The sequence below is a fragment of the Peromyscus eremicus genome, chromosome 1 (genome assembly GCF_949786415.1).
Source record: "Peromyscus eremicus chromosome 1, PerEre_H2_v1, whole genome shotgun sequence".
In the NCBI taxonomy this organism is placed as follows: domain Eukaryota; kingdom Metazoa; phylum Chordata; class Mammalia; order Rodentia; family Cricetidae; genus Peromyscus; species Peromyscus eremicus.
Window position 1 is genome coordinate 166854522 of NC_081416.1, and position 11471 is coordinate 166865992.

The 11471-nt window shown below is 43.0% G+C and overlaps 2 protein-coding genes across 4 annotated transcripts in view; both read left to right on the forward strand.

Moving 5' to 3' along the window:
- LOC131924573 (carcinoembryonic antigen-related cell adhesion molecule 1-like) overlaps nucleotides 1-11471 on the forward strand; it is an 80854-nt gene that overhangs the window by 68995 nt on the left and 388 nt on the right. For 2 of the 3 annotated variants that reach the window (XM_059279868.1, XM_059279884.1), the window contains 2 exons: nucleotides 183-234; nucleotides 2766-2899. In XM_059279868.1, coding sequence (XP_059135851.1) covers nucleotides 183-194 — 12 coding nt within the window. In that variant the 3' untranslated portion in view covers nucleotides 195-234; nucleotides 2766-2899. Of the gene's footprint in view, nucleotides 1-182; nucleotides 235-2765; nucleotides 2900-11471 lie in introns of those variants that run through there. The other variant, XM_059279872.1, reaches the window with a different exon arrangement.
- The window catches only part of LOC131894944 (carcinoembryonic antigen-related cell adhesion molecule 1-like), an 11824-nt gene continuing 11804 nt past the window's right edge, over nucleotides 11452-11471 (forward strand). The window contains exon 1 of the mRNA XM_059245348.1: nucleotides 11452-11461. Within this exon, the coding sequence (XP_059101331.1) occupies nucleotides 11452-11461 (10 nt within the window). The remainder of the gene's footprint in view (nucleotides 11462-11471) is intronic.

Below are 11471 nucleotides of genomic sequence, written 5' to 3' on the forward strand. Positions count from 1 at the left end.
AAGGATCAAAGGCTAGGAGGGGCTGGTTAGATTGGAAAAGGAGTTAGCACCAAGAAAGGCAGTGGCAGCCATGGTGTGAATGCACAGCAAGGACAACAAGCAGCTCCCAGGAATCAATAGCTCCCAGGGTCCTTCCCAACTGAGGAACCAAACAATAGTGACAGTGTCTCTCATTTCTTTAGGGCAAGAAGTAAGAGCATGCTCAGTGAGGACAACTGGACCTGTCCACCCACAGTAAGTAAAGGCTCTGACCCTCAGGAATCAAAGGTCCTACCACCTGCCCGTCCTTCCATGGCATCCTGGACACCAGCCACTGTCTCCTGTCTGACTTACAGAACAGATCTTCTTTCCCTAGCCTCTAGCTGGCATTTTCTTTAGGCTGCTAAGCAGCTCCCAAATAAAGACACAGAGACTTATTAATTATGAATGCTCAGCCTTAGCTTAGGCTTGTCCAACTTAGGCTTGTCCTTTGTCTTAAATCAAACTGTTTCTATTCATCTATGTCTTGCCTCAGGCCTTTTTACCTTTCTTTGATTCTGTATGTCCTACTTTGCTGCTTCTTCCCTGTCTGTCTGGCCCCAGATGTCTCCCTGGCTTCTTTTTTTCTTTCTTTTTTGAACCTAAATACCTTCTCCTACTTATTCTCCCTGCCTAGATGTCCCACCTATACCTCCTCCCTCACTATTAGACATTCAGCTTTTTCTTAGACAATTCAGGTGCCTTAGGCAGGCAAGATAAAACAGCAACACATCTTTACATAGTTATGCAAATACAACACATCTTTACATAGCTAAACAAATATTATACAACACCAGCCCTCAGGTGCTGTAGGTCCTCACCCCCTTTCCAGCCACAGGAGACCAAGTCAGTGCTGAAGGGAGAATCAGTTCACCTAGGCTAAGCTGGCATGTAGACACCACATGTCCAATAGCAAGTTCCTCACCCTAATGCCTTCCCTGCTGTGTGTGAATGTTGCGGGCATTCATTCTTCCTTAGGGAGACTTTCTGCTGTGTGTGTCTAGGTGACATGGACCACTGTGCTCCTCCTTGACATAGGAGCATATCACTGACAAATACCACTGAGGAAAGAATAATCAAGGTTTTGTGAACTGAGAGAACTTCTGAACTGAATAATCCAGGTCTCTGTCCTTGTTACCTCTCCTCTGGTCCTAATAAGCTAGGTCTGTGAAACAGACTCTGTAGGAGTCTAGACTTGGGCATCACACCCCTCAACCCCCACGCCACATCTACCACCACCTCTTGCCACCTCCTCCTACTACAAATCACAAGTCTTAGATGAGCTTTGCACTTCCATGATCTGGTGACTCTTCTCTTGCTTCCCCAGGTCATGTGACAGCTCTCCTAATGAGATAATCACTGCCACTTTCACTGCCTGCTTCCTCTCAGATGTCTCTGGGGAGATGGGGACACTCAGAGCCACAACTGTGTGTCCTTAGTTCCTCATGCAGCAGATGAGGAGCTGCACCTCTCCACCCTTTAGGCTACTCACCTGCATTCTGCCCACTACAAAAGAGGTTGCAGGTGTGGGTGAGCTAGTCCCTGTGTAGTTCCCAGCACAGACCCAAAGGAGGAAAGGGCCACACTCCTCTCCCTTGTCTGTCCTCATCTGAACCTGCTCTGGCCTTCAAAGGAAAGACTCCATTCCAACCAGTCAGAAGTGCAGGCTCGGGATCTCTCTCTGACCCCTCCTCTGCCCATCTTGTAGCAGCTACATGGCAGCGGAGTAGATGAAAGGCTCCAAACACGACTTTCTTCAATCCTTGCCTCTGAAAACATCTTTTTCCCCTTCTGTTCTTCCAACCCTTTCAAGAATTTGTAATCTAGTACTCTAAACCATTTCCTTTCTGTTTAAAATATGTCAAGTAGCTTTTGTTCTTGCCCTCCTTATATGATAGTTAAAAAAATAAAACCCTTGTAGTCTGGCAGATGAATGCAGACAAGAGACATCCTGTCATGTAGAAGACTGGCAGGTTTCTTAGAGAATGATGGGAGGCATGCTCAAAAGTGAGGGTGGACATTGGCCAAAGGGCCACTGCAGATGAAAGGCCCTCAAGAAGCGAGAGTGGACAATGGCCAGGGACCATGCGCAGCATGTTAAAGTAGGCCAGGTGCTGTCTTCTAAAGTCTGTGGCACAGGAGGCCTTCATAAGATGTTGTTCTGTGCAGGACAAACAGACCATATGGGTTGACTCTAAAGGAGGGGACTATTGTGTGTCTCTGTTCCTTTTCAGAAGGCTCCAGCTACATAATAACCTATATTCTTCTTAGCAATTGAGATGGTCACTTAGTGAATTTAAAGGCTGGAAATGTCCTATTGCTAGAGTGCTTGCCTGGCTGTCCCTGGCCTAGGTTTGAAACACAGAATCACAGTAGAGCACATCTGCAGTCACAGCACTTGGTCCCTGGAGAACATGGGAACTCCCTGGGCTACAAGAGAGCCATTCACACCAACACACACACACACACACACACACACACACACACACACACACACAAACCAGGATTAGGGCAGATGAGATGGTTTAGTGTGTAAAGTGCAGTTTATAAATCTGATATCTGAGTTCAGTCCCCAAAACGTGAGGTGATAGGAGAGACCCCTCCTGCAAGTTGTCCTCTGAGATGCACCCATGTTCTGTCTGTCTGTCTGTCTCTGTTTGTCTCTCTCTCTCTCTCTCTCTCTCTCTCTCTCTCTCTCTCTCTCTGTCTGTCTGTCTTGAGACTGACTGTACAATCATACTTTTCAGGTAGATGGAGCTTCACATTATTTCCTGGAAAACAATGACCAGCAACACAAATCCCTAACTTCAGTCTTCCCATCTCCACCAGCAACAGCAACGGTCTTCTATAGTTAAAAAAAAAAAACAGTAATGGGACCTGTCCCATTAAATGCTGCTCATGTATTTCCAGTCTCCTGCCCCTCACTGGGTGGGTGGGGATTGGCAGAGGATCCCCAAAGGACACAATCCTGCAGCCCCAGTCTTCAGAGTCAGCAGAGAGAAAGGCAGATAATGAATTGGGTAGCCGGTGGCTAGCAGGAAAGGTATTGCTGGTGAGAAATTGCACCCTTTAGACCACAGAGCAAGAGTACTTTACGAAGTCCACTGTAGCCAGGGAACCAGCTTAGTAGTGATCAGAAAACTGGCTGTGGCAGAGAAAAATGGGCTGTGGTAGGGGATGACCTCCACTGGGGAAATCCCTCTGACAGTTGGGTGAGTATATGTGTAGGTTCCTGGCATGTGATCTCTGCCCTCAGAAGGATGATAATGTAGATTGACTTGTGTACAGTTTTAGGAGTCCAGTGCCAGCCACTCTGTACCTATTTCCTGACATGGGATTTTTGCTGTACACATGGCGGGCCATGAAATCCAAGGTCCTGCAAACAGGAACTGTCTTGGTTGGTCACAGATGCAGTTCCCTTGTGGAGAGATACAATCTCCCATACATGTCCATTTCACCTCTCAGCTGTGACTTGTTCTCTAGTCCCACAAAGCTAAGTGGGCAAGCCTTCAGCAAGCACATGAAGCACTCCTCGACATTTGCCCACTCTGTTCTCAAGGCTTCCTCGCACACACTACTGTCTCCTTAGCTCCCCGAAACTAGCTCCTTCTCCTACTGGGGAATGTCCAGTGTCCTATCACATACTCCAGATTCCTCTCTTGCTCACACTTCCTGCTCTTGTCAACACTTAGCTCTGTGGGGCCCTCTGTTCTAATTGCATCTGTCTCCCTGTACACCTCTGCCCACTACTGTGACAGGAGAGTAGTGATGGAAAAGGATGCATCAGGAAAGAACCTAGATGACCAGGAAGACTAGAAGCCTGTCCCCACCTGACTTCATACATTTGAGCATACTCAAGAGATGCCAGGGATAGGAGCTGGAGAGGTGGTTCGGTGGATCTAAGCACTTAACTGCTCTTCCAGAGGACTCAGATGCCCATCAACCACACAGCTAAAAACCTTTTGTAAGTGTAGTCTCAGGGAATCTGATACCATCTTCTCTCCCCAGAGGGTACCAGACATATACACAATATACAGACATACATGCCAGCAAACCATCAACCACCACCAGCACCACCAGCACTACCATCATCACCACCCACATACACAGGCATAGAGGGACAGGCAGGGAGTGTTCACAAACACAGAGCAGTGACCACTAAGTAAAGTCCTATAGAGGGCCTTGTGGATCCTAGCTTCTACCTAGGAGTTCAGTGAGATCAAAGGAAAATCCAAATGAGACCACTTTGCATTCATAGTTACCTCTGTGCTAACACATACGGATACCTGTCTTGGATCAAGATCGTGGCGATCCATCCTCTGTGTCTTTACTTTGCTGTTTGGGGCTCACATACCTGTACTCTTTGGGTACTTTCTTCTGTTATATCCATGCTTGAGGTCCACTGTTTGAGAAATAAAGCAGTGGCCGCCCACATTTCTATATTCCCCATGGTCTCATGCCCTGGTGAGGTGTGGGCTCATTTATCATGAGCTGAGCTCACCACACAGAAAGAAACCAAGTGACTTTGTTGCCATCTTGGCTGGTGACTTCATCAAGATAGAGGTGATCATGTGACTTGGCCGTTATCTTGGTTAGTGACATTATTGAAATATTTACCAGTATTGAGAGCCCTCAGAGGATCACTGCACTCCTAGGACTTCCTGTGCCACAGGCAGTCAGGTACACATCCAAGTCCTCCTCTTCCAACTTTTCCATTTTAATTTCATCTTCTGTATTCCTAATGGGATCATGGAATTGGGAGACTCAGAAGAGACCCCAACATGGGCTCTATTGCCACATGATAAAAATCGACACTTGTGTCATTTCACTGTGGGGAGAGGGGCGGTTCAAGACAGGGACTTTCTGGGTAACAATTCTGGCTGTCCTGGAACTTGCTCTCTAGACAAGGCTGGCCACAAACTCATTCAGATCTGCCTGGCTCTGCCTCCTGAGTGCTGGAATTAAAGGTGTGTGCCACCACCACCCACTTTCTGTGTATCTTAAGGAGGGTATACCCAAACTCCATGGTGCAGTTTTTGAGTTGGCACATTGTTTTGCAGGATATATTTACAGCTTTCTACAGGAGACTTGAGTTTTCCCAGCCATGTGCCTCCAACAATACCAAAAGGAGCTAACACTTTCAAACTGACAGTTTTTAATGGAGAGAATAAAGAACGCTGTGTCTAATATAAAAATCATAAGATGGTTAATAAATGTCACCAGTATAAAAAGTTGGACACTTGTAAACATGTACAAAATAATGTATAAGACTTATTACTCCACATCCTCTCCAACATAAGCTGTCTTCAGTATTTTTGATCTTAGCCATTCTGACAGGTGTAAGATGGTATCTCAGAGGTATTTTGATTTGCATTTCACTGATGACTAAAGATATTGAGAAATTCCTTAAATGCCTTTCAGCCATTTGAGATTCTTCTGTTGAGAATTCTCTCTTAAACTCTGTTGCCCATTTTTTAATTGGATTCTCAGTATTTTGATGTCTAGCTTTTTTAGTTCTTTATACATTTTGTAGATCATCCCTCTGTCAGATGTGGGGTTGGTGAAGATCTTTTCCCATTCTGTAGGCTGTCGTTTTGTCTTATTGACCATGTCCTTTGCTCTACAAAAGCTTCTCAGTTTCAGAAGGTCCCATTTATTAATTGTTGCTCTCAGTGTCTGTGCTACTGGTGCTTTATTTAGGAAGTGGTCTCCTGTGCCAATTCGTTCCAGACTACTTCCCACTTTCTCTTCTATCAAGTTCAGTGTAACTGGATTTATGTTGAGGTCCTTGATCCACTTTTATGTTTACCTAATAAAAGTTACTTCAGTTGTTTATTGACAGTTATGACTGGCCGTTACCAAACCAATAAAATGCATGAACTCCAAAAGAAAAGAATGTATAAGTAAAAAATAATTGTTGTTATGTCTCACACAATCATTATGTTCTGCCAGAAATGAACATCTCAAGGTTACTCTGACCCTCATCATAATTTTGATGTGAGTTGTGGTCTTTGTGATTTGTACCTCTAAAAATACTGAACCCCTGACTTTCAACACCAAAAGCCTCTCAGGCATAAACCTGCTCTTGGTCATTGGCAAATGAAAGACTTATGTGTTTTTGATTGACTTAATAAATAAATAAATAAATAAATAAATAAATAAAAGACTTATTATTCATAAATTTTGAAGAGGATGGAGAGCCAGAGGTTCTTTTTTCTAATACCAGGAACTTCTGATAGATTTAAGGATAGGCTTGGAGGAGGAGAAAATGACTTTTCTACTGTGGGGCTAGCAGTTCCTCTTTTCTAGTTAAAACAAGGGGAATAAATGTCTTCTATTATCTAAATCTGTAATAACAGCTAACATGTCAGTATATGTGTGCCTTCTTTTCTGGGTTTTGTATACAGAGCATTCCCTCACATCAAGTTCATTTTTGATAATGTGCTAAATGCTTACTAAAATGTGAACTTTTTTTTTCTATCAGGTTAGAAAAGGGATATAAAAGTCCAAGCAAAGAGTGTTGCTTAATATCTGAATCAGAAAAAGCTTGGTAATTAAAATGATGTGTGAGCTAGTCTTAATTTGTTATATTAATCTATTCATGTAGTTTGGACTCAACTTTCTTTTAATAAGGAGGTATTGCCCAGTGCTCTCTTCTGAATCAGTCAGCTCCCATACTCAGGACTCCTACTGTGCCTGTTCGGAAAAGATCAACAGCTGAGCATGTGGAGAGCTGGTTCTTTGAGAGGATAAACAAGATTGACAGGCCCTGCGCCCAACTAACCAAAGGGAAGAGAGGGAGGACCCAAAGTGACAGAATCACAAATGAATAAAGAAACGTCACAACAGACACCAAAGAAATTCAGAATATTGTAAGGGAATACTTTAAATTTTTATACCCCCTTAAGTTGGAAAATCTAAAAGAAATGGATGAATTTCTAGACTCACCCAAACTACCAAATTTAAATCAAGAAGAGATCAACCAATCTAACCCGACCCATAACAACAAGATAAGATACTCTGTTCGGGTCTGGCAGTGAGTTGTGGGGCACACTTGCAGAAGTTTAGGGGCAGTGTACTGGCTAGTAGTACATCAATTTGACACAAGCTAGAGTCATGAGAGAGAGAAGGGACCTCAATTGTGAAAATGCCTCCATAAGATCCAGCTATAAGGCATTTCTCAATTAGTGATCAATGAGGGAGGGTCCAGTTCATGGTGGGTGGTACCATCATTGGGCTGGGGTACTGGGTTCTATAAGAAAGCAGGCTGAGAAAGCCATGTGCCCCAAGCCAGTAAGCAGCACCTCTCCATGGCCTCTGCATCAGCTCCTGCATTCAGGATCCTAATCTGCTTGAGTTCCTGTCCTGACTTCCTTCAGTAATGGACTATGATGTAGAAGTAAAAGGCAAATAAACCCTTTCCTCTCCAACTTGCTTTTTGGTCATGGTGTTTTGTTGAAGCAATAGAAACCCTAAGACAGGCAGTGATCCTGTTATTTCCCAGAGAAGGAGTTTAAACAAAAAAGTACTGTTCACAAAACATCCAGGATCAGTCCGTGCCCTCCTTACCCAATTTTACCAAGCAACTGAGTGCTCAGGAACAATGTCAAAACCTTCCAGAACAAATGAGGAGGTGAAACCTCGTTCCTGTCTACCTTCAGAGAGGTGAAAACCCCTAAATGAAATACCAACAAAATCATTTTCAGAATTATAACCTTGACTATGTTTCAGGAATGTGGGTGAGTTTAACATTAGAAAATCAACTACTGCTTTTTAGAAAATTAACATATTAACCAGAAAACCATGATCATTTGAAAAGTAGGAAAATGGCCTTTGATTCACACCCACCTGTGATTTAGGTATGAAAGAAACAGATTATGAAAGAAGGGGACACTTTGGAATGATACAGACATCTACTAAACGTGAAATTGAAAACTGTGATTAAGCCAGTGGTTTTGGACTAAGCCCTCAGTCAGGCCAATATGGAGTCACTCACACTGTTAGCCTAATTTTCTTAGTAGTGCACATATGTCACCTGTGGACTGCTGTTTGCTAGTTAGAGAAGCCAGGCTTCACTCAGTCATAGGTGTTGGTCATGGGTAGCAGATGGGATTGAACAAACCCTTAAGTTTGAGATACCTCACTCATGTGTTCCACCTGTAAATTCTTCCAGAGTACATTGCAGCCCCACAATTTCTGGACCTGTCCTGATTTTAAAGACAGTCTCATTCTAGAAAGAGGAATAGAAGCCACATTTATTATTTTGCCTTTTGACAAAATATCAAGTATCAGAGTCAATGGGGACCCATGAGAAAACTGCCTGACAGCAACACACCCACCTCCTACAGACATTCTCTCTGGCCAGCCCATGGGAACATCACAAAAGCAGAGAGCACACACCTGATACCCAGAGCATGCAGAATCTGAGGCCAGAGCCACCACAGACTTGGTGAGCAAATCCTCATTTGGAGTAGAGCTTTAGAGGAGACATGTGCCTAAGGGCCAGGCCCATGACTCACCTCAGACCACAGGGAGGCCAGTGCTCTGGGCCGTTCCAGGTATGATGCCATGACTTTGAGGTAAATTGAGTTTTGTGACATACAGTAGGTACCATGGATGCACAAAAGACAGCGGGGCCAATCATAGCGTACACTTCGCATGTCAGATTGGAAAAGTGAGGTTGTGTTAAGCCCCCTTGGCTACTGTGGCCAAGCTTCATGGTCATGCCCAGTTAGATGTGGCATGGGGGATATGATCCACTTTTGGCAGATGGATGTTGCTGTGGGATGGTCTGTATGTCAAATGTGTTGCTGATTGGTCAGTAAATAAATCACTGATTGGCCATTGGCTAGGCAGGAAGTATAGGCGGAACAAGGAAAAGAATTCTGGGAAGTGGAAGGCTGAGAGGGAGACACTGCCAGCCGCCATCAGGACAAGGAAGATGTAAGGTACCAGTAAGCCATGAGCCATGTGGCAAAGTAAAGATTAATAGAAATGGGCTAAATATAAGAGTAAGAGCTAGACAATAACAGGCCTGAGCTAATGGCCAAGCAGTTTAAATAATGTAAGAGTCTATGTGTTTATTTTATAAGTGGGCTCTGAGACTGGCGGGACTTGGTGGTGGGAGCTGGAGAGAAATTCTCCAGCAACAAATGGCGTCCAACGTGGTGGCAAGAGTTTCCACCTAAAAACTTAGAAAAAAGATTCTAAAACGGACCTAAAAACAGCTTCCTAATTGTCTCTCTCAAATAAGCGGCAGCTGCCGGTTTGAGCTACTGGCGGGTTCCTAGCATGCGCTCTCGACCTGCAATATGGTGGGAATGAGGCCTCTGCAAGTAGCACATTAAACTGTGTGGTGAATTTAGCCTTTGCTAATACAAAACAAAAAAAGAGGTTTCTGGGCTACACGCTACTTTGGTAAAAGTGTAGACCCACTATTTCTGAGAGTCATGGCTCCCAGAGCTGGCAGAAAGCGGACCGCCGCCATGTTGGGAAGCTGAAGTGGGCGGAGCCAGCAGCCACTGCGCCGTTTCAGGCTTAGAAGGCTGCAGTTTAAGAGGAATAGGCTCAAGCTAATATAAAAAAATAAGCCACGTAAAGATGACTACCACACAGAGAATCTGGATTATGTTCTCTTTGATATTCGTAACTGCAGAAAAACATTTGATTGTAAAAGCTGTTGAGTTATGCCAAAATGTATATTTTAAAGGTACCTTGACTTCAAAATTTGGATATAAGGATAGGTTGCTTTGGAAAAGAGTCTCTGCTTTTGTTTCCACAGAAAGCCAGAGACTATGGATTTGTTCCAGATTAAGATACATCAGGTTTGACCAGCCCAGACCCCCTGAAAGGTCTCCAGTGACACCATGGCCCAGATGATTCAACATCCAGAATGGTTTCAAGTCAACTGGCTCAGATATACAGCCTCACGGACTACTCCATGATCCTAAAATTTTCTTTCTGTCTCCAGAAGATACAGCGTCCCCCTCCAGCAGGAAGTAGTAAGAGAAGCTACGCCCAAATTCCCAAATATACCAAGCTGGCTTTAGAGATGGAATTGGCTCACTCCCCCTCTAAACCCAGACATATTGCTCAAAAAAAAAAAAAAATGGTTAAGAGATTCTTATGTCCCAAATCAGAAGAGCCCTCTGGTGTGGGACAGAGAAAAAACAATATTTTTATTTAAATCAGGTTGATTATAAATACAATCTCTTTCTAAAGAAAAAAAGGGGATAGTTTAGATATGATAGGATGAAAGGGTAGATTAATGAACCTACTTTTAAAGAGTAACAACTTGTTTAAAATGTTTTACATTGCTACAGATTTTAGTTTATTGATACAAATTTAAACTTAATTTTGTTATACTGTATATATATTTCTATTCTTGTTTGAGGTATTATGTTTATGTAACTCATTTAAAATTGTAATGGATAATTAAAAAATAGATTAATAGTTAGTCATCTATGATAATATTTGTAGCCATGTTAGTTAAGTCTTCTAGGTATACATAGATATATTTCAGATAGATAGGTAGTCTTCAAACACTTCAAAGACCTACAGAATATGGCATTTAAAATGTTTTAAAAATTTAGACTTTCTGGACAGTGAGACATGTCTGCTCCTGACAGCACCGATTTACTTCAGAGAGGAGGATGGGCATCGAAGACACTCCATATGGAGTTTATCTTCACCTTGACAAAAATAGCCATTTGGGCAAGAAACTGTTCTTGCCTGGACTGTCTGATCAACTGGACATACAGGACCCATACAAAGGTGACCACTGAACTTTGCTTGACAAAATGGTCCTTCAGGTTCCTGCTTTGCAGAGAAAACTGCCAGACATTCTACAGGACACAGAGAAAAATGAATAAGAGACTCTAGGCCTGTGGGCTGAAGACAGATGCCCCAACCTTACAAGAGAACTTTGAATGACTGTCCAGGCTGCCAGCTGTCTCTGTCTACCCTACAAGACTCCTAAAAATTGCTTATATCCTTCTCCATTTCTCAGGTAGTAGTATATCCTTCTGAGGTCTTTGATATGGTTAAAGACTAGATACTTACAATTTTCCTTAGTTATAATAAAAGATAAGTTAGATATAAAACCTTAAACTTACAAATATAAGATAGATAGGATCTCTTCTTTAATATTGTAACGTAATTCTTGCTTGATAATTGTTTTGTTATATGTAATTTTACTATGTTAAAATTAAAACCTTCCTTTTTAAGAAAAGAAAAGGGGAAGTGCTGTGGGATGGTCTGTATGTCAAATGTGTTGCTGATTGGTCAGTAAATAAATCACTGATTGGCCATTGGCTAGGCAGGAAGTATAGGCGGAACAAGGAAAAGAATTCTGGGAAGTGGAAGGCTGAGAGGGAGACACTGCCAGCCGCCATCAGGACAAGGAAGATGTAAGGTACCAGTAAGCCATGAGCCATGTGGCAAAGTAAAGATTA